Below are 22,177 nucleotides of genomic sequence, written 5' to 3'. Positions count from 1 at the left end.
CCGGAGAGTATTCTGAGCCGTGATCAGAGTTAAACCGAACGAAGAGTCCTGTGGTGGTATCCTTGTTCAAGCCACACGTGGCTGAACAGCCACTCCCAATTAGGAAACCCTTCACCAAAACCTCCACTTCTTTCATCGTGACAACCGTCGCATCAGCGACTGTTTGCCGAACCAAATCATTAAACTGCGGGTTCACCGCATTCTGACACCTATGGCAGTGGTGAAACTGTAGGAAGCTAAAGTTCCCTTTGGGTGCGACATATAACCGTGTAGTTGTTTGAATAAGGCCACGGTCGGCCTTAGTAGCGAGTGTAAGAGACAAGGCTACATGGGCTGTCTCAAGTGAGGAGGAGGGGTTGGAGTCAAACCGAACAGGGGACGACATCCTCAAAGGGGGGGGAGAATCCACAGAAGAGGAGGCTGTCAAACACGCCATCCTCGCCCAAAATATACTCAGTGATTACTGGGACCAGGCCACAGATATCTCACACTGAAGTATCTGCTAAGTGAGAACAACTACTTCTAACTGACCGCCTGAAACGAAAAACACAAACAAGTAACAGTAGATGAAGTATTTATCGCGAGTGAAATAAGGTAAAGTATTGGTTATGCTCACCTCCAACACGGAGTGCAAGAAGTAGGAAAAGTACTTAGAATAAAGCGTGAAGAACCTATCCTCCTTGGCCACCTAGGCCTCTTTATATAGTGTTCTTCCCGCCCATAGTCATGTGACCCAAAGTGGTCACATGTGCAAAACCAAATCATAACAAATAAACAAGTCATATGACTCGACTGAGTCATATGTGTGAAACGCATGACCTCATAACGAGGTCATGTGTGAAACATAAATCATATGCGCAAGGCTTACCTACAAGGTACACTCACAAGGCATACTCGCCAGGCACACGTCCTATGACTCATATTTGAGCCATGTGCGAAGGCATCACAAATCCCACATATAACAAATCATATGACTCGAATGAGTCATATATGTGAAACAATAACATACCTGTGACTCATAACCATGTGTCACATGAAAACCTTTTTTATGCCAAGCCATGTTTGTGACAAGTTCTTTGTCATTGATTTTTTTGATAATCAATTGCCTGATTTGCTCACCTTTCTGGACTTTATAATCTTTATGTACCAGGTTGGCCAAGACCACCTTGATTTCACCCATATAGTCAGTGTCGATTACCTCAGCATTGATTATGAGTCAATGCCTGCCTGCTAGGCCACTTCAGAGTGCTATCCATCCATGGGTACTATCTGGTAATCCAATAGCTATTCCTGTCACTACCATTGCCTGCCTGTTGGCAGGTATCTTGGTTCTCTCATTAGCATACAGGTCATGTCCTGCTACCCTTTTAGAACCATTGGTAGGCACTTTTGCCTATTGGTCTAGTTTTTATATCTGGAGTCTCTTGTCTTACCGTATCTTGGTAAACTTTACGTACAAGGTTTCTTCTTCTCCTTCTCAAATTAGTATTGAGTAGACTACTAGTGAACTGTTAAGATATTGTATCACACATTGTTCGCTGGTGAAGGTTATCATGTTCTAGTTCCAGTCGATTGTCGGATTATGTCTTCGTAACTATGGTATCCCTAGGACTATCTCATGGTTCTTGAAATCTGCTACCTCGAAGGTTGCCATTTCCCTATGGTTGTCAATTTCTATATGTACTTCCGCCTTCTAGCTTATAGGATCTATTGTGCTTGGCTTCCCATCCGCTAAGTGTACCTGTCTTTCTATCTTCGCTTTCTTAGTGGAGAGGCTGTATTTGTCGCAGATTTTCTTGTCAATATAATCTTCAGTAGCCTCTGAGTCGAGCATTGCATATATTGTTGTTTCTTTTGTGCTTATTATTGTATATCTTCATCTTGATTATCACCTGATCTCTGTCTTCTTCTCCTCATTATGTGTGTAGTACTGTACAGTAGTTCACTAACTTAATGGATTTTCTAGGTCCACATCTTGGGTCTCTCAGACCACTATTTACTGGGAACCCTCGTCTTTTTCTACTGATAAATTCTTATCAATTATCTCACGAATGTTGCTCTCTTTCTGAAATTGGAACCGATTGCTTCCAGCTATTTTCATCCCTTGCCATCTGTTGTCACATTGGACTCCGACACTCCCATATTCTATGTCCTACTGTTCTGCACCTCAAGTAGAGTTTTCCGTTCATCCTTCTCGCATATTCTTCCTTGCATAGGTTTAAAGCTGGTTCTACCCTTGCTTTGTCAAATTCTATTAGCACGTCTGGTGACAATACACTGCTCTTGCTTCAAGTTGCTTGTGGTCTAAATCTCCCATCCACATTCCTGTATAATTTGACCATTCTGTATGCTATGGTATTCTCCGAGTTGTTTCGAACCATTGCTGGTCTGCTTTTCTTATTGATAGTCCATCTTGCGAACCTTTCTGACGCAGTGAAAGCTGAGTTAGAATTTCCCCATACTGCTCAGAGTTTTTCACTACTGTTCCTTAATAGGATAATGTAGATGGTGGAATTATCAAATTCTGCCTCCAATTCCAGTAGTCAATATTCATTCCAGGATGATTAAAAAAAATATTTGCTTTCCTTGTTGGAGTTTTTCCAACTTCCATCTTGTGGTTTCCTTAGTCTTGGGATTGCTAAATTGTTCCAATAGGATTGCCTTAAATTCATTATAGGTGGACCCAGTCCCTATACTTCCATCAGTCTTAGAAGGGCATAATCTATTAGTCTGCAAGTCCCCTTAATAGTGATTCTACATAAAGAATTTTGATGTCATCCTGTTGTTCTCTGTATCCTTTGACTGCAAAGTATCCTTTGAATTGTAATAGAAATATTCATAGTTTATCTTCTTATGCAGTTGTATATGTCTGGTTCCCTCATCTTTGGCCAGAGAACATTCCCCTTATCTTGCCAGTGTACTTTTGTGTTGCTGTTAGGAAGGACTAAAACTGTGCTTCTGTCATGCCTAAGATATGTGTTCCTGATGCTGGAGCAGCCAGGGCCGGTGGCACCAGTACTGCTGATCCAGACATTCTTCTTAGTCATAGGATTCCTGCAGGTCAGCTATTGACTGGTGATTTGTTCTCTGATGTGATTGGACTTGCTGCCCTCGAGGGCTCTGCTGAAACGTGATCTAGAGCATCACTAAATTCCCCTAGATTGAGGTTTTGATCGTTGATATTGCTATCTCCTTTCCTATCTGGGTTGAGGGAGGCTGACTTGTATCATTTAGTGACACTCTAGGTGATGCTTTATAATGTAATGATCTTCCTTCGGGTAGTCAGTTATTGGTGACAGGGAATGATACTTCTCTTTTTCTTCTGCTGTATGTTAACTCTGAGGCATATGCTTTCATTACTGATAGTACAAGACCTTTGTCTTTTATTGATATCATCTATCATAAGTTTCTCTAACTGTATCTCATATAGAGCCTGCTTGTTGTAATAGTAATACAGGATGTAAATATGATAAAGAGCATAAAGGTATTTTATATTTGTTAATGTAATAAGTAGGAAAAGTACTTAGAACCAAGCGTGAAGAACCTATCCTCCTCGACTATACCAGCCTCCTTATATAGTATTCTTCGAGCCCTAAGTCATGTGACCCAAAGTGGTCACATGTGTGAAATCAAATCATAACAAACTAGTCATATGACCAAAGTGGTTACATGCTTAAAACCCATGGCCTCATAGCAAGGGCATGTGTGAAAACTCATAAACCAATCATAACGTAATAAACAAATCATACCACCCAAAGTAGTCACAAGCACAAAATCTATAACCTCATAATCAGGTCATGTGCAAAATATAAGTCATATGTGCAAGGCATACCCGCAAGGCATACTTGCAAGGCATACAAGCCAGGCACATGTCCCATGACTCATAATCAAGTCATGTGCGAAACATAACAAATCATAACATAACAAGTCATATGACCTAAATGAGTTATATGTGTGAAGCAATAATATACCTATGACTCATAATCATGAGTCATGTGAAAACCTTTTCCATGCCAAGATACATTCGTGACATTCTGTGGCATTATAGTTGCAGGATACAACTGAGATCAATATGTATGGTAATGTGTGGGACCCGTAAGGCAGCTGGAGAGGAGTGTTGGAGATCAGAGATTCTGATTCCGAGTGGAGTTACCCTACTTAGGGTGGTTTCTGGATATTGGATCCTGGTATTCCGAACAGATGTATGAGTTTGTAGAAAAGAGTTGAAGAGAGTAATGAGAAGAAAAAAAAAAGGAGGATGGGGATGCTATTATATAGATCAAGTTCAGAAGTACCAAGATAGGTCAGTAGAGGAAAAAAACAAAATAGGATTTAAACCTATGCAGGGAGGAGGGTGGGAGGATATATGTAAAATAAATATCATAAAGAGAAACATAATATTACAATGAAAGTTGAAAATACAGACCTGTTAGTGAATTATATTACTGCTTACTTTTTTATTCTCCTCTAAAAATAGGAATTAAACTTAGGTTGTCATAACATGGAAAGGAGATACTGACATTAAGTTGTATGTGTATATCTGTAGAGGAGAGAGATGAAGAGCGCAATGAGAAAAAAAAAGAAGAGAAGGGGGGGGGAGGGACCCCATTATATAGATCTGGCTCAGAAGTGACAAGACAGGTAAGTATGATACTAACTTGTTGAAGGCAAGACTGCTACAATTCATCGGGAGATGGCCCTCATGGGCTCAGCGCTGGTGGGCTTCTTAGGGACAGGTGGTCACTGGCTTCAAGTTTTGACTGCTTCCGACGCAATAACTTGTAGTATATCGGATATAAGGTTAACTAAGGTATTGAGGGAAACATTACGGGAATTATTAACCCTGTCAAACGACGATCCGTACTTGCGATGGTAAGCTCTACTGAGAAACTGCTCGGTAGCGTGCTGCTGGTAGTTATTGGCCCATGTAGAGGCTGTAAACATTCTTTTTTGATTCTGCATTTTCTTATCCCCCACGTCTTAGGGTGACACATTTTTTCGGTTTAGCGGTGGAAGGAGACACGATTGGGTCGGCCTAAGTAACGATGTGAGGCTAATAAGTAAACCGCCGGTAATGCAGTTTCGTGGTGTAGCCCTTTCTGGACCTGTCTAACGCCCTCTACCCCCGGTTTGAGTCTGGGCCAAGTACATTTTTCTTCCCGCCCGTGGCTAGTTAGCACTTTTGGCCTTCAAGTAAATTAAATTTTAATTACTTTTTACGGCATTTTTCCAACTATGCCGCCTTTCCTTGCTGGATTGCAATGTGTCATAAGTTAAAACTTTACTTGGGGTTATCAATTCTAGTACGGTATCATAAATATCATGGATCATTGGGAGAGGGGATAGATGTAAGCTAGTATTCTGGGTAGATGATAGGTTATACCAGAGAGTAAAAGGTCACCAGACGCTATATGCCTGCATGACAAGCGCATAGCAGAGGATTAGTGCGATGCAGAACCCATCTAGTCTCCAAGTCGTGCCATGCGATAGTTCTTTCACCCGAGTGATCGTTTATGATGGCGGGTACAACTTCCCCATGAGGCCATATCAGCAGCCTGCAAACAGATAAATTCTGGTGCGAAAAGTCAAAGTATTTCATACATGTTGCTCAACAGGGGTAACTGACCAGCTAGCATACCGCAACCGGAGGAGCAAGTCAAGAGGGGAACCGTAATCCCAAACATCCCCCCCCGGCTGACATTTTGTGATAATTATCCACTCTCTACACGATCGACCTTCTTCACCAGATGCTGTGGCTCCCAGGGGATTATATTGAGGTTTGTCGCGTTCTCGGGAGAGTTAGTTGGTTTGTTTGCTGAGGTCCCTCCAGGAGATTCTTATCGATCGAGCAAGCGTATGGTACCGTGTCCTTAGCTAGAGTAGCTATCCCTATGTAATACTGAGGCTTCAAAGCTAAGATAAACCCAAAAGCTTCCGTTCTTTGCATACCCTATTCGCAGGAGTTGGGACTTGGGCGCAGGTGTCGAGAGTTGGTTGAATTATCGTCGAGGTGAGTATAATTATCCGATTTAGGCAAGTTTTATGTAGGAGGACGAGAACTGGGATTGCGCGATTAATAACCGCTAAAGTTACTAGTAATTTCCCGACGTCTGTGAGCACGGCTCCCAGAGTACTGTCGAATACTATCAAGATCTTGAGGCTCCGGCCGTTTTTTTTTTTTTTGCCAACATGAAGTACTGTACACAATGTCAACGAATTAGAGTTGATGTGTTATAAGTGATTCAGGATTATTCGCAATATCGGAGACATGAAGAGTGAGGCTGTATGGCGGACAGGCAGGAAGGAAATGTGCTATGTGAGGGGCGGTGAGTTGCGAGAGTAATGTAAATGGTTGCACAATGCCACCAATTGGACCGGGGATTTCTTTCGGGCTCAAGCCATGTATGTATCAGCCAGGTCGGCTGGAACCCGCTGAAGCTCTCATTCCCTTTCACACATAAGGTGATTCGGTAAAGGTCATGTAACTGATTGGGCCTTCATCCCCATTCCAACGGGTGCCCTATCTCCTTGCAGAGTGGGTATCCGCTTCATGAGCGCCGGCTTACAGAATCCTTTGAACCACGCCTCCAACCCAACCCGGCAAAGACGAAAGCGATCAATGGTGGGCACCCCCCATTGCCGGCGGCCAGCCGGAGGCCAGCCGCGCAGGGAGACATTGGTTGCGCAACAAGCTGCTCTTCCTCCTCGAGTCAGCCGGTCCCGAGAGCAGGGTCCGACTCAGCCCATTCAGAATCTCTCGCGTTCATAATATCGCGCGATGTTCGCGAAAGTGACGATGCAAAGACGTCCAGAATTTCCCCCTTCGGACTAGGAGGAGGTGGGGGGGAGGGAGAAAAAACACGGCGATAAGATTCTCTTTCAGCGCTCGGTCCAGACGCAATATCGGTAGAGCCCCACCAATAGGTGGGGGGGTGGCAATCCAAACTGCCGAGCGAGATCCTCAACTATTTTACAAACGTCACAACATTACGAAAATAGACGGACCTACCAGGAGTCTTCGTTATCAGCTTATCGCTGTGGCTGTACTGCGCTGCACGAGTGCAAGGGTGGGAAAGAGTGCTGCATCGCAATCCCGAATTGAAAGGCTTTTCTCCATCTGCCATTGTGATTCGAGGAACCACCACTTACGATGAGAACACCTGCAGGAGCTGATACCCAGGAAGAGCTGTTTCCAGCGTCTTGCTCTGGAGGCTTAACTCGACTTACATTTCCCTGCTAGAGGAGAAATAACCATATCCAAATCACCGCGCTGAGCGCTCAGCAGCATGAGGGGTTTTCCAGCTTTATCAATCCACAGTGAAATCAACAAAAAATTTACATTACCGTGTTCTCCAATTTCTCTCTTGTTCTGCCATGAATCGTCATTACAAATTATTGTCGTAATTTAAGAAAGTCTCGAGGGATCCGTCAAGGGCAAACGTGATGGGTTTCGCTGTTGTGCGACCGATCCGTTTGGGTGGGGGCGCTGCGCACGATTGCAGCATTCCCCTCAAAACCCTCCTCCACTCGAGCACTGTAAAAAAAAAATTTATCCTTCACCTCAGAGGCAAGCCCACCCGGGATAATTCCTGGACCAACGAAATCCTTCGATGGCCGGAACGGGCCGCAGTGGCAGGGGTAATAAGCGGAAGGTCCGCCCGGCCATTTCCCCACTTTTGGGGGAGCGCCAGTGCCAATATTTTGCTTTCTTATAGTCACGCTATCACACGCCCGCCAGACTTTGGCCAATAACGACAGAAATTGCTTCACGCATGTTCGCTCCCCTTGAGCTGAGCGAGCATTTGTATGGTATGGTTTTGACATAGTCCTGCGAGTGTGAAGGGGACGAATTAATAGTGCGCAGTATTAAATTATAAGGTCTGTAAAGTATGATGTCAATTCAGATCCTTAGCCCATTCCTCCTTCAGCTATATCCCCTCCTACCCTCCGACGGCAACAGAGCATCCCTAGAAAGCCTGGCAGAGAGGAGAACGGGGAAAAAAGAAAGAAAAAAAAAAGAGTGAGGGGGGACAATCAAAACAAGTACTGCATTCTACCAAAGAGATCTCCTCTAAAGCTTTCGCATCGCCGGAAGATTGGCAGGCTTCAGTCGAAGATCTGAGGGCGCCGCGGAGGGAGCACACGACCTACCAGTATATCATTTCCACATCCCTCAAGACCTCGGGGAGCACCTGCCACTGCTCTAGTGCTCGTAGCAGTCAGGTATCATACCCAGGAACTGTAATTTTGTTCAACGTACAAGTACGAATACCAGTGGGATAGTTGACCAGAAAAATAATCCCTGTCTTATACGAAAAGCTCTTCCCTGATACCTGTACTTGTACTAGGGGGAGGCGAAGCCCTCCAATTGATGCGATACAATATAGCAGCACACTTCCGCAAATCACAACACATCACATTCCCTTCCACATATCCTTTCGAACCCCATAACCCAAAATTCATCTCCAAAGGCCAAACACGATAGAGGTACAGGTATGGAAAATAAAATTGAAATAAAAATAACACCCAGGAAAAACCCGCCACCGAATGATTATTCGACCAATATCGTGACACTGGACCTCATCAAACTAGACTACGCACATTCCCCTAAATTATAGCAACTCCTACCTAGGTCATTAGCGACGATGCGCTAAGTTACCCATCAAATCTATCGTGGGCCGGAATACATACCAAACTCCCCCCCGACACACCTTCACTTTCCCCCTCCTCCCTAAGGGCAGGAGCTACACCCCTCCCTCTAATCCCCCTCCTCCGGTTCGCCGTAAACCAGTACCTCCCCGGGGCGCCCTCACCAGAAGATCTAGTACCGGAGCTGCCATTCGCCCGCACACCAATGGCCCTGTATAAATCTGGTGCGTTTGCAACGAAGCAGGCCACCAGCATCTCTACCCAAGCAAACTACCCCAAACGTCAACAATTGTATCTCTGGATTGATGAAGGGGAGGGTGAAACAAGAGCTCTCCATCGCTGACGTGAGTTATTACTCATTACGAATGGTAACCGGAGTGTACTGGCTAGAATTGCAAAGAAGGTAAGGGAGAAGAGGCCGCCGATTTGGAGTTTGCGTCGGGTGGGGATACGGGAGCGGAATATAATTGGGAGAGGGTAGATCATTAAGATCAGATCGGTGACTATGTTGCAGGCCCCTTGTTTGCTTTTAGTTAATACAGTTGATGGACGGTGATGGGAGGGGGGAGGACCTGATGTGTAAAGTTGGATTTCGGAGTAGTGGCACGTTTCTGATAATTGTTAGCATTCGACGTTCGTATGAGCGATTGTGGGGAAACTTACCTCCTGGATCAGGATATACTTGCCCTAGAGAATTTTAGCTATGTTCACGCGCGAAAAGGTTACTTCACAATGATCCTCACAGTACCTGCCAAAGATTAGCTCCTAATCACACAGCATCAACCAGTAAACAGAGAAAAAGAGATCATACCGGTTGAGAGGCCTGCACTCCAAAAATGTCGAACAGAGAACCCCAACCAACGTCAGGCCCAAAAACACCCATATACACTTCAGCGGAACCCGATAGCCCTTCGACTGGGGCGCAATCCGTTCATAAAGCGAAACGATCCCAAATTTCAAAAACCATAGACTATCCCACCCCCCTCACATAAGCTCCCCATCACTGCCGCCTCCAGTCCACTGGAGCACTCACAAAAGAGCATAACAAGTCCTCCCAATGAGTATCATCTTACTCCCAAACTCCCTCCTACGCCCCTCCTCTCCACCCAGCTCCCCGATACCACGCAAGTCATTAGTGCCATTCACGATCACCAAGTGAACCACAACCACTCGCCCCACGAGGAGGGCCAAGGCTCCGATCATCCAGTAGTCACCCAGTGTCCATGTCTTGAACCGGTGGTAAGTGCTGCTGAGTCGCGAGAAGATTATAATGAGGCATACGGTGCAGGAGACGTACCCGGTGATTAGGACAGATAGGTTGGAGAGCATTTGGTCGTTAGCGCTAGTTTGTCGGGTTGGAGGGGGGGGGTAGGAAGAGGGGTGCAGACTCCCGTGAGGAACCAGAGAAATGAGTGAATATTGCAAGCATTCCAGACGCATCAAGCGGGTTTTAACAGGTAGTACGGTGCAGCACACCACGGACCACGTCGGCATTGACCATCGCCGACATGGCGGGCACGAAAAGTCACAGCACTCCCAATTCTGAACCTCCCATTAGCCCTACAGGCCAGCCGGGCCAGCAATGTCGGGGAGCGAGGCGGGAGCCGAGGATAGAGTATCACGTTTCGGGAAGAGGCGGTTATGGCCTCAGTTAATTGGATATCCCAGGCTCGGGCGCCCAAGGACGGCCACTGAGGGGACAGTTAATTGGTCCCAAGGGTTTATCGGAACTCGCTGAGGTATAGAGAAAGCCACAACCGGTACCTGAATTTCGTTTTTTTGTTCCTCGAGCTCCTATACGTCATGGCTGTGTCCGTCCTGCTCGTTCAAAGGTGGTGGTGATTATTCTGCTGCGCCGGGGGTCAAGGGTAAATGAGGCAAACCCACTCTCATTAGCCTCTAAGTCCTATGATACTTTAGCAATACTGAGCATCGAAAAGTAAAATACCGTAGCAAAACCGCGGTGGTGTGATATGATAATAATATTATGATACGGCCTTCACACAATATTTCCCTCCCACCCTCGGAAGAAGCCCTATACCTGCCCTTCGCATGGTTATGCACTCCCAACTTTGGCCAGTAAAGTTCAAGATGGCCCCACTTACGATGGGCCCCCAAGTGAGATCAGGACTATAAATAATCCTGCCACAAGGCAGAATTGATCGATCTTTACGCAGAAATCTCAGTAGCCCACGGTTAAAAACCCTTGGTACTGCTTCTTTCGTATACAAAACCTGGTTGACGAGCTCGAACCTTGGCGCCCGAAAAAGGCCTTTTCGATCCCGGGACTGAATGCCTCTCTAGTAAAGGGATGAGTTAAGCCAGAGCAGCAACGCATAACCAGGTACAATACGTTACTCTGCATCTTATCGAGCTATGGTTCCGGACAGTAAAAATCAACCCTTTGTGTATTGAGAATTGAAACTAATCCACAAGATATCACTCACTTTTTTATTTCTCTTTCTTTTCCTGTTTATAAATTATGAATCCTTTAAAAATTACTAAAATTCTCTTTCTCTATTATGATATAATGAATAATATAATGAATATATAGAAAGTTCTAGATTCATTTAACTTATAAATGCAATAAACCCTTCCACATGACTGGTACTTTGCATTATAAGCAGAAAGCTCTGTTTCTTTATATATATAATCTCTTCTCTATTATAATGCATTTTAATAGGTTTTCTTGATAATAAATGTGTTAGGACTATGTCTTTAGCTACAAATAACTTAATGGCCTCTGATACCATATCAGAAAATTGCCCTAACCCTATATACTCATCAACAATCACTCATATACACATTTTAGCATTATTTTTAAATGTGTATTGAATTCAGGACTAGGCAAAAAAGTTACTGGTTTTAAAATGATTTACAGGGCTCAAATATTTCTTGATTTCTTTATGGCTCTGTAAATGTCTTTAGATTCAGTAAATGAACAAATATACAACCTAAAAAATCATTATACAATAGTTGTGGTTGGTAATAACATTTCTTCATGAGGTGTTCATCTGAGAAAAAAAGAGGGTTGGTTTTTACTGTCCAGAACCATACCTTGCACATGTGAAGATAAGCGTCGGACCCAGTAGACCACCCGTAGCTTTCACGAATGTTAGGCAATTTCCGTAAAAACCCGAACAATTGGACCTCGTGCCATGTCGTTGGGCTTTCCTCTCCGGATGGGGTCAAGAAGATGTTGTTTTTATTCCCGTCTCGGAAGGAGGTGCGGGGAACGGGCTGTGTTTTCTGCCCCTTTCCAGAGAAGGGAATTCTGGACTACATATCATAGCACAACCGTCAGGTTATTCAAGTTTTTACAGTAGTGCGGATACTGCCGTAGACTATGGCTTGAGGCTTATCCCCATCTCAACGATCCATTTAACCCCCAACGGTTGGGTGAGTGGATTAGTCACTAGCAGTAGCCCTACGGCTAAGTACTTTGCTGTGAGTGCCACTGCCTGTCATTGTTTTATTATCCGTTATTGTTTTCGTGTGACTTTTGTTAAATTATCTTTTCCTCCCAGGGGTTAGCGTGGGTACCAGTACTGCACTTCACCGCATATAGTAATACCAGAAACGAATAATATTATAGAAAGGTGTCCCCTTTCAAAGCGATCATGGACGGCATTAAGCGGAGCAATAGTGCCGTACCCGCACAACTTGCTGAGGGGAGCGCTCCCCATGGTACTGTACAAAGGTTCCTAGAGATGCTGGACAGAAGAGCGACTCATTGGCCGTAATGTATCCATAGGTCAACTGCGGTATGAATATCATACATATGTCCCAGAGTATCACATAAGTGTACGAGTAACGTACAGTACGTCCGCTCCCACCACCCCTCGTACAGTTCGGCTAAAAACCGGAACCTCCAGCACCGAGGCTATCATGCCAGAGGCCGCGGATGCGAGAAGCTTATACCGTGGGGGGCATGGAAATTACAGTGAGAATCCATAAAATCTAGCTACCGTAGACGAGACATCACTCGGAGGGTTGCTGTCTTTGAAGATATGGTATCAAAATGAGGTTTTCCTTTTTTAAACGGTGAGTAAACTACTATTTAAGGATGGTGTTGAGGCTGTTGGTTTGCTGCTATTATGCTAAGACTGACCATGCCACGGCGAATAAGGAGCTTTGCCAAGGTGTCGAGTACTCGCGAGACAAGTAGCCTTGTGCCCGTGCGGTACCGCTTGGTTACCGGGGGGCTGCAATTCCTCCGCCAGTTTTTTGATTGTGGTTGGCTAAATGCGTGCAGGGGGACAGAATGCTAAATTAGTATGACACTATCTACACCTGCAATTATACCAGAGGTAACACAAGAAGCCCACAACGATAAAGAAACGGATCAAGATAGGGGATCAAGAGATTGTAACCGTGCCATGGCTGTCGAAGCCTAACATCTAGCTAATCAAAAGCCAGAAAATGTCACCTCCGGAAGGCCATTACTAGAAGATATCTCACTCCGCAACCATACCCTCCAACCCCCCGCTATCAACCCTCTTCCTCTTCTTATCCATCTGCCGAACCTCCAGCCCCCCTGATGGTGTCTCCCACTCCGCCCAATTCCCTCCATCACTTGCTCCATCCACCTCTTCATTCCACCACAGCTCTTCTGCGAATGTGCGAACACGGCCCTCAATATAATGCGTATGATGCGTCTCATAAGAGTAAGTTCTGCTCTCCGGCTGCGGAAAACACATCATCCACTCGCGGAAAAGCTCCTTCTCGCGGGCGTCAGGCCACGAACCCGGCGCTATCTGTTCGACCTGCGGGATCAGCGATGAGGCGGGGATGATGCGTTGGTCAAATTTGGCGGCGAGGGTTTTCGCTAGCAACCGGTCCTCTTCTTCATCCGGATCACAGCGATAGGCAAAGTTTCTGGGTCGGGTTTCCATGTGGAAGATTGACCAGAGGACTTCGAAGATTCTGGGGCTTTCGTTAGAACCCGTGGGGGTCGTGGGGAAGGGGAAGGGGAAGGGGAAGGGGGGTTTGATACTCATCTATTCGCGGGTCCCATTTGGCCCACATTGTGATGTTCCCGATGACCCAATACCGATAATTCCATCTCCCAACTGGGGGAGCTGGACGAGTGGTGGTGTTCCGATTGTGAATCGGGATCAACACCTTGAATTCGTCAGACCAGGGCATGCCATGTTCGTCGCATACATCCCTCATGGTGTTCTCTATATATTCTTCTAATGCAGCAGGTACACATATCGGGATTGTAATCTGCTTCTGGAAAATCTCATCGATGTTGTCGGCGAACATAACACGACGGATCCGTCGGCTTAGATATCCCTTCCCTATGCACACAGCCATTCTATATAAGCATATTTAAACAATGGTAATCAGGGCTAAAGACTCACAATCCCTTCCGTGGGGAGAATCATAGCCGAGAAGCTCTTCAATGGCTTCCCTAAGGTTTGCGAAAAGGGAGTTGTTGTGTGCGTTAATTTCGTCTGATAGATTTTCGAACTTAAAATCTGGACCCCAAAGGTATCTCGGGGTGTCATCGTACGTATCGGGGTCGTCATAGGCAAGAGAGCAAAGTGTATCTCGATCGATCCTAGGTTGTCACAACATTAAGCTCCCTGCTTCGGTCCGGGTTTGATAAAATAGCTGTCACACCTTAGACGGTCCTCCGCCTCATATTTGAACAGCGCTGCCATTCTCATAAACACTTCGAAGCCAGCCCCGACCCCTTCCCTCCCACCAGGTTGCCCAATAGACTGCTTCCGCCCGTTTACATTAGAGACAATTGCCTTGATAACTCGGCGTGTCCGCACCCCGCCTTCTCCGTCAGACTCCTCAATCAATTCTTCAGAACCATAAGGCGGTTGGCCGTCATCGCTTTCCTCGTCAGACAAGTCTTCCTCCGCCCTTATAAGGGCTGACAAAGGTGTCGAGCCAAGATAAAACCTATGTACCATGTCCTGCGCCAGAAATGCTATCCTCTTAACCGCCTTTTTCCCAGAATACACAATCTCTCCGCGGGGCTTCCCGTAGCGGCCACCAGACCGACCTGGGAAATGTGACTCATGGCAACTTGAGACTTTGGGTTTCCGGGCATCGAAATCGACCGTGAGTGTGTTCATGAGTGAGGCCGGAATGAGGATACCGAATCCCCTACTAGCGTACTTAAGAACTCTAGGTGATACATGTTAGCGATTGGCGCCCAAATAGCCTGACGGTTTCATACCTCATCTCCTGTGTAGCACGCCGATCACCGAGGTGATGGCCATACACCAAGTCCATTGTAAAAACTGTATAACCTGTTTCCAAGGCCCTAGCACAGCGTGGAAGCATACGCACCTCTTTCCCATTCCAGCACATTGCGCACGGGTCCAGGTCAAAGTTGAGAAGCACTTCCGCTTCAGATCTTGTCATCTTCAATATTATCTATCATACCAACCCCACTATCAGTTTCCGTCTGCCCTACCAAACAAGGGAAATACTGAGCCCAAAAAGCTTACCTGAATCCTTCGCTCGGGGTAATCGCTCATTAGGGTTAGGGTTTTGGCGTTCTTCATCACATAAAAATTCCTTTCTGGGTTCAGATTTCTCCACCAGACATTATAAATTTCGCGGACCTTTTTATTCGCCTCCTCGGGGTTAAGGCCGTGGATCCAAAGATCTATATCAGAGTCGATACAGGCTTTGTCGTCCTCCTCAGATAAACACTGCATTGTAGCCAAGACCATTCCTCCACCAATAACAACGTTATTCCAATTTAGGCCCTCAAAGATACCATTTGTCAACCTCTTGAAGGTTTGACCAAACTTCTTGCTCGAAGGTTGGAGCTCAATTTTCCGGGCCCGCAATTCATCAAAGCATGTAAAAGCTTCTCTCGGCGGCTTCCTCCTCCAAAGGGTGATACGTTCAGAGGTAATCTCCGCATCCGGCCAGATCTCAGCGGCTTCATCCAAAGACACAAGCATAGAATTTTGGTGCGCAGGCGGCATCTGACGGATAAACTTCTCATTCCTCAAAACCCACGAATCCACATCTTCCCCGGCCAATCGCTGCACATGAGCCCAAGCGGAGGTCTCAATGCCCTGCGATGATTGCGCAGCATCGTGAGTGTGGAGCAGGGTCCGGAACGCAATGTAGTGTAGTCTAGGGCTTTCAAGGATAGGCCGGAGCAACTTCTCCGGACAGCTCTGCACGAGAACCCGGACACCGTCTTTCATGTCATAGCGGAGCGTAGAGACGATTCTGGCCGTAGCGAGTTGGGCTAGAGTGGGCGGACCTTTTTTCCCTCCGCCTATGAATGAAACGGCCTCTTCGTGCTCGTTGTCACCAATTGCTGTGTGAGCTTTACGGTGCTTGAGGTGAGCTTCGACCTGAGCAATGGAAAATTCCGCGCAGGTGAGTGAGGGAAGGTAGACCGGAGGGTTAACTCCGTAGAATAGCCTCCGAAGCGGAGGTTCGGTATCCGTTGATGGAGGCTCACTATCAGGATTCATTTTTTGTCGTTTCCTAGAGGTGGAGGTGTTGAGTCAGTTGACGATGGTCGGGAGGTTCCCAAGTGTGGGGCGGCTTGTGGGGCGGCTGGGATGTGGTGCGGCTGGAGATGTTGGTGCGAGGGGGGGTTATACCCAAGACAACAACGCGTCCCGGCGACTAGTCAACTTGCCTTATTAATACTTGTATCATGAGTAAGATACTGTGAGAGCTCCCAGAACCCACTATCGTGTTATCCTATCAGCCAAAATCTACGCACCGCCCCACAATAAGTTTAATTTACAAAGTTAACAAAATTGCAACCAGTTATGAGATTCAACATGTCCAAAGAAAGCTCAGGCTATACCATGTCAGGAATACACTAACTCTTCTTAGGAGATTTTGGTCCCAAATCCAGGCTAGGGTCTTGCCCGAGACAGCGAACCACCCTTCAGGAAGTCATTAAAATCCCAATTTTTTTTTTTTTTACAAACTTGGACTAGACCGCAAATACCCGGATAACAACGGGAGAAAAAAAATGTGGGAGATGTGGCGGATGTTTGAGGAGTTGGAACCGCTTGGGGAGGTATGAAGGGAGCCCAGCGAGAGGGTCCAGACTCCGAAATACGAAGCTCTGTTTCGTGATATCGCTAGAGACCCTCCCCAGTGAAAGCCAGCTCGGAATTGCGTATTCTGTGAAGCTTAACCAACATATCATGCCAGCACCGTATCGGTATCATACCTTGATCAAGCCCTACCGGAACTACACCTTTCCAGAAGAGGAACAAGCAAAGTCTATCCATCACCCTAACCTATGCTACACTGCACTACGCCTTATGAAAAGCGCACTATTTGAAATTTTGCTGTGGCAGTGCCAGCCATAATGAGGGATCAATCAATCTTCATTGCGAGGGAGCTGGTTCATGCTCGGTGAGGAAGGGTCGGACCAAGCATCATATTGTGCTCGAGTGCATACGGTGAGGAGCTCAGGTTGCCTAGCGGTCTGTTACGGTGCTACAACAATGACATCTAGTAACTTATACTTTGATCCGAAAAGAGTAAACAGATTTAGGGTACCGGTATCTGGAGAAAAGTGCAGTGGGGAGTTTCTCACAAATGGACGCTAGATTCTCTTGGGATTATAAGCTTCAATCTAGTATTTGAGGTGAACCGGTCGGAAGTGCACACCGGGCACAAAGAGAAAGAGGGGGGGGGCACAGGACAAGTCAACTCGTACATACATACCGGTATAATACTTCACTACTAAGAGAGTTAGGTGTGATACCATAAAAAATTTCTACACACCTAGTTTTTGCCCATACACATATTATGCCTACGAGTGCTATATTCCTGAGGATAAACCTGCCAGATAGGTGGATATGGAGTGACAAGAAAAGTCTGGGGTTTGTTGCTTTGTAACTAGTTAAAACATAGGGATTGGAAATCCGAGCCCCGGTAGGAGAGACCCGTTTTATACATTATACCCTTACCGTGTTCTCTACATGGCACCATTCTTCTGAAGTGAACCTTTGTGTGTATTTAAATAGGGCGTAGCCCGCCATCATTTTTTGAGGTGAATCATACCCCGTAAATCGTCCGGCCTCAGAAATTTGCACACTCGATACCCACTCGGAGCCATCAGCAGAGATGTTGGGAGGAAAGGTTATGTTCCAAGTCACTCTTTTGTCCATAGCACTTCTGACAATTTCAATAGAAGGAAGATGTTGAATCGGGTGTCAGAAGCATGTCGGGCTCAAGATCGCTGCTGAGCAAGGAGGAATCTCAGTATTCGCCAGCGGACCTCTTCTTGGTTACTTGGGATGGGCCCAATGATCCCGTCAATCTACAGAATTGGACCGCCGCCAAGAGTATTGGCTATTCCAGGCTCCGGTTCAACTGATAGTTCCTAATCCATATCTTTGATAGAGTTTTTGGTTGTGATTGTTCTCTGCGTCAACACCTTTTGCATTTCCATTGGTTCAGCGGGTATCTCTCCTGCGATTAATCGTGTAAAACTGCAATATGGTATCAGCACGGAGGTCGCAACATTGATGTTGACTTTGTAACTTAGCTCTCCTTCAAGGAGCTTTGGGTGTATCTAACGGGAGACAGCTACGTTTTTGGTTGGGCAACCGGTCCACTTATATTCAGCCCCGCTAGTGAAGTATGAAATAATCCTGCTCTGTCTTGAAGCTAGTTACTGATGGAAAATAGGTCTTCGGGAGAAACTCTGTATATCGGCCAACATGGGCCCTCTTCATACTCTTCAATTTAGGTTGTGCTCTCTCGAACAACATCACTTCCCTACTGATTTGTCGTCTCTTTTCCGGCGTCTTCAGCTCTACCGCTACAGCAGTTGGATTTGGTTCTGCCTATGACATGTTCCATCGCAAGCCGTCCTCACTATCTTCCCCCCAGCAAGGAACTCTCGCTAATTAATACCGCCACCGCACAGCCACGCAAGTCGGCCCCCCCGCGTTCCTGATGGCCATGCGTGCCTTCCTTGGTCCTGGACTTGGCCCTATCATTGGAGGTTTTCTTACCGAGAATTCTAACTGGGAATATATTCTCTGGTTTAACTTTAGCTTTGCTGCGTCGGTGTCCTCTACTTGGTAGCTAGTGCCGGAGTCACACCCTCAAACTCTGCTCAGTCGCAAAGCTCGTGAGCTCCGAAAGAGAACCGGAGTAGAGGGACTGTACACCGAACTCCAAAGGAATAGGCTGCCAAGATCTAGAACTTTCATGGCTGCCGTTTGGAGGCCATTGCGATTGCTCGTCTTTGAACCGATTGTTCTCCCTACTTCTCTGTTTGTCAGCTTCATCTGGGGCATCTTATACCTCTATCTCGTAGTAAGTCATCAAGCTCCCTCAGTTGCAGTTTTGGACAGCTAACCGGGGTCCAGGCGTACATCGTTGCCTTTAGAACAAGATATGGCTGGGGAGAAGCTAAAGCGGGCGCAGCATTCGGTGGTGTCACCATAGGTATCCTCCTTGCAGGAGGTATGGCGGGTATGGCAAACAAGATTTTCGTCAGATTGTCAGAAAAACATGGCAATAATGGGCCATTCCCCGAAGGCCGTCTTCCCCCAGCCATGCTAGCGGCAGTCCTTGCTCCTGCCAGTATGTTCTGGCTTGCATGGACTGTATTTACACACATTCATTGGGCAGTTCCAGTTGCATCTGGTATCCCCTTTGGCTGGTGTATCGTGATGTTGTTTGTGAGTTTCTACTTTCTTCCACCAATATACACCTGATTTGATGGATTAGCTAACTGCGATAATAGATTTCGTTCGCCACGTACACCTCCGACTCGTTCCCACATATCGCAGCGTCGGTCGGGGCTGCTAGTTCTCTCCTTAGATGTCTATTTGCCATGAGCTTCCCGCTTGTGACGCCAAAGCTTTACGAAAAGTTCGAACCTGAGTGGGCGGAGACCATCCTTGCTTCCATCACTCTCCTGTTCATCCCTGTCCCTTTCTTATTCTGGAGATACGGCCCTTGGTTGAGGAGCAAGAGCAGGTTTCGGTCCAAGTTTCTTTAATTCATGACCTTCCATGTTTTTCTCTCCGGTTTCTGCTCTGGCCGACGGAATAACTTTCCTTTAGGCATAACGCATAGGGGCCCACGGGCTAGTAGCCACCTTCACACATTTTGCTACTATTCATCCTATATATGCGTGATATTTGCACTGAAGTTCAGGTAATTGGTGCGAGAAATCTTTTCTTTTTTATTGTATCATAGATAAGTTATAGAAAGAGTAGTGCCCTTGTCAATAAACATCAATAGCCATCGTAGTGGATTACTTGAATTCTCAGCGCATAGTAGGAGGATGGAGACGACAGATCTATAAATAAGGAATGTCAAACGTCTCTGCGACCGACCACACCTATCCATGTGACAAAAGTGGTGATACACTTTTTCTACCCAACTGCTGTCTCACATCCTCGCAGTCAGGGGGGCACCAGGATGCCGGAAAACCATTGGCCATCCTTACCGAGAGGTGCCAGTTGTATATTTCAGACCACTAAACCAGCGTGGACGAAACCGCAAGCCACCCTGACACCCCACTCACTCAGACGATTAAACTTGAGTACAACTGAAAAGACGGGGGGGTAGATTCCTCATAGATGATCAACCAATCGTCCGAGTGGTTTGCATTTTTCGCCCACGATCGAGTATTATACACCCTCGGAGGAATAATTGTCAAAGGGCACATTCATTTATTGCATAGCTCCATCTAAAACCTGCCGATTTCCTACACATAACCAAAGGCGAGATCTGCATTCGAAAGTGGAAACAAGAAGGGAACACGTTACCAGAGAATTTCAATGGGCGAGTGTGCGAAAGAACCCCCTCCTGATCTGCACACCAGTAAGTTATCGATTATAATATTATAAAATAAAAACCCCGGCAGACAATTACACCTTCCCTGATAAGATCACACCTGAAGCAGATTTTCTAATTCCATATCAGGTAGTTTCTGCATTGCCCATCCTGCCCCAATTGCCCATGTTGACCCCGTCTGTTAGGCCGCTGTGGTCACAATATCCTCCCAGGCCCAAATCCTCCACCCTGCATCCCAGCACACCTAAAGCTCAATTCACCCCTCCACGGACCCCAACCCGCAACGTTCTCCCTCTCCCATAGAAAAGCGGATACAGGAGTATAGCCCGCAGCACCGGCGCATCGCTTCCCGGCATACCAATACCGATCTCGACCTCGTCCAGTATCCCGAGCTGTTCCGCGACCGCGCTTCTCAATGTCCATGGCACGTGCACCTGTTGGGGATGTGGCTACCTGTGATGGGGAGGGTCAGGAGACGGGCGAGGGGGAGTGAGATGCGCGGGGTTTGGCCTCTTCCTTTGGTGATTGAGCCTAAGTGGCGGATCGCTGCTTTCATGCCTTTTCTCCTCCTATCTGGGGAGGGGGGGGAGTTGTTGAATACAGCGTTTTAAGAGAGTAAAGTGTAACTTTGTCGGAGCTGGCAGGTGTTGACACTCCTGCTCGGAAACCTCATTCTTCTACGGATTGTGGGGGGGGGGGATTAGTCCATCAATTTGTATAACTCTTAATGATAGTACTCTACTATCCACTCGTATGATCTGGTGGCGCTCACACCCAAGATCTCCACCAAACCCTGCGCTGAGTGACCTTTAAGCTTCAAGTGCATAAGCAATAATGGTAAAGACAATATACCACACCAAGTATATTCACATAGGCTCAGAAGCTGTTGACGCACACGCTCGTGTTCCCATCAATCCCCGTCAATGTATGCACATGCCCTGAGAGCTCCCGAAAATTAGAGAAATCATGATCGATCACTCGGAATCTTGAAGCGTCCCGGGAACTTTGAACCTCCCTTGTAAACCTTCTGGCAAGGAGGCACATTGCGAACAAAGTACAGGGGCACAGTTGTCTTGTTTCTCACCCCCATGGTTAAGCTAACAACTCACCATACATTACTCCTCGCGATACCGGGCAGAATGGAGAAGAATTGGAAGGCTGTATAGAGTTTGATGGTGAGGTAACTTATTTCGTTTCGATAGTAACATCAGGAAGCCGAACACGCAGTCCAGACTAGGAAATGCGCAAGAACCCCTCCAGGGCCCATGGCGTGCCGCCACCACATAAAGACTGGAAATGAGTTAAAAACAGCTGTGAGCGGCAAACACTAACATCTTTTGATCAAGATAATAGCACTCACAGAGTCAGAGGAAGCACAACCAATACGTTTGCATCAGTGGGGCTTTGTTTGGGTAACATTTGAAGCAGTGTACCCGTATTGTGCGGTATCATATCTCCCGTGTTCGGCTTGGGCTACAGCGTGAACATCAAACCTCTCCAGCGAGGAGAGGTAGACTGTCTTGGTGCGATACAGAAGTACCGTAACAGTTTATGCGAGCCCCAATCGTCCCCTGAGACCGAGACCTCCAAAAGCTTTGCGCGTTGCCTGTGATACCTGGATACACCTCTCTCCTGCACAGGTTGCCATAGTCGGTGACGTCAGTCACTGACATAGTGAACCCATCACCACCAAACCCTTTGCCCACGAGCACAAGCATCAGAATACAAATAAGGTATCTAT

At 46.5% G+C, this 22,177-nt stretch overlaps 3 protein-coding genes; 1 reads left to right on the top strand and 2 right to left on the bottom strand.

The window, feature by feature from the left end:
* Positions 1 to 8,303: 8,303 nt before the first annotated feature.
* GSTUM_00009616001 (uncharacterized protein) lies at positions 8,304 to 10,729 on the bottom strand. XM_002840815.2 has 9 exons: positions 9,947 to 10,729; positions 9,683 to 9,876; positions 9,537 to 9,619; positions 9,461 to 9,472; positions 9,313 to 9,336; positions 9,222 to 9,260; positions 8,974 to 9,167; positions 8,692 to 8,919; positions 8,304 to 8,624 (listed from the first exon to the last, which is right to left on the bottom strand). Exons 2-9 carry the CDS (start codon positions 9,850 to 9,852, stop codon positions 8,613 to 8,615), a joined length of 762 nt encoding a protein of 253 aa, XP_002840861.1. The 5' UTR covers positions 9,853 to 9,876; positions 9,947 to 10,729; the 3' UTR covers positions 8,304 to 8,612.
* Positions 10,730 to 13,106: 2,377 nt separating this feature from the next.
* GSTUM_00009615001 (uncharacterized protein) lies at positions 13,107 to 16,190 on the bottom strand (the record flags this gene model as incomplete). XM_002840814.2 has 6 exons in its annotated part: positions 15,123 to 16,190; positions 14,849 to 15,048; positions 14,278 to 14,796; positions 14,016 to 14,215; positions 13,646 to 13,952; positions 13,107 to 13,575 (listed from the first exon to the last, which is right to left on the bottom strand). Exons 1-6 carry the CDS (start codon positions 16,113 to 16,115, stop codon positions 13,107 to 13,109), a joined length of 2,688 nt encoding a protein of 895 aa, XP_002840860.1. The 5' UTR covers positions 16,116 to 16,190.
* Positions 16,191 to 18,576: 2,386 nt separating this feature from the next.
* On the top strand, positions 18,577 to 19,633 carry GSTUM_00009614001 (uncharacterized protein; the record flags this gene model as incomplete). The annotated part of the gene is made up of 4 exons (XM_002840813.1): positions 18,577 to 18,625; positions 18,713 to 18,942; positions 18,996 to 19,310; positions 19,376 to 19,633. The coding sequence occupies 4 exons, from the start codon at positions 18,577 to 18,579 to the stop codon at positions 19,631 to 19,633; spliced, it is 852 nt and encodes a 283-aa protein (XP_002840859.1).
* Positions 19,634 to 22,177: the final 2,544 nt, after the last annotated feature.

This window comes from Tuber melanosporum, assembly GCF_000151645.1.
Source record: "Tuber melanosporum whole genome shotgun sequence assembly, scaffold_6, strain Mel28".
Taxonomy (NCBI): Eukaryota; Fungi; Ascomycota; class Pezizomycetes; order Pezizales; family Tuberaceae; genus Tuber; species Tuber melanosporum.
This window is presented reverse-complemented; position numbering and strand designations above follow the sequence as displayed.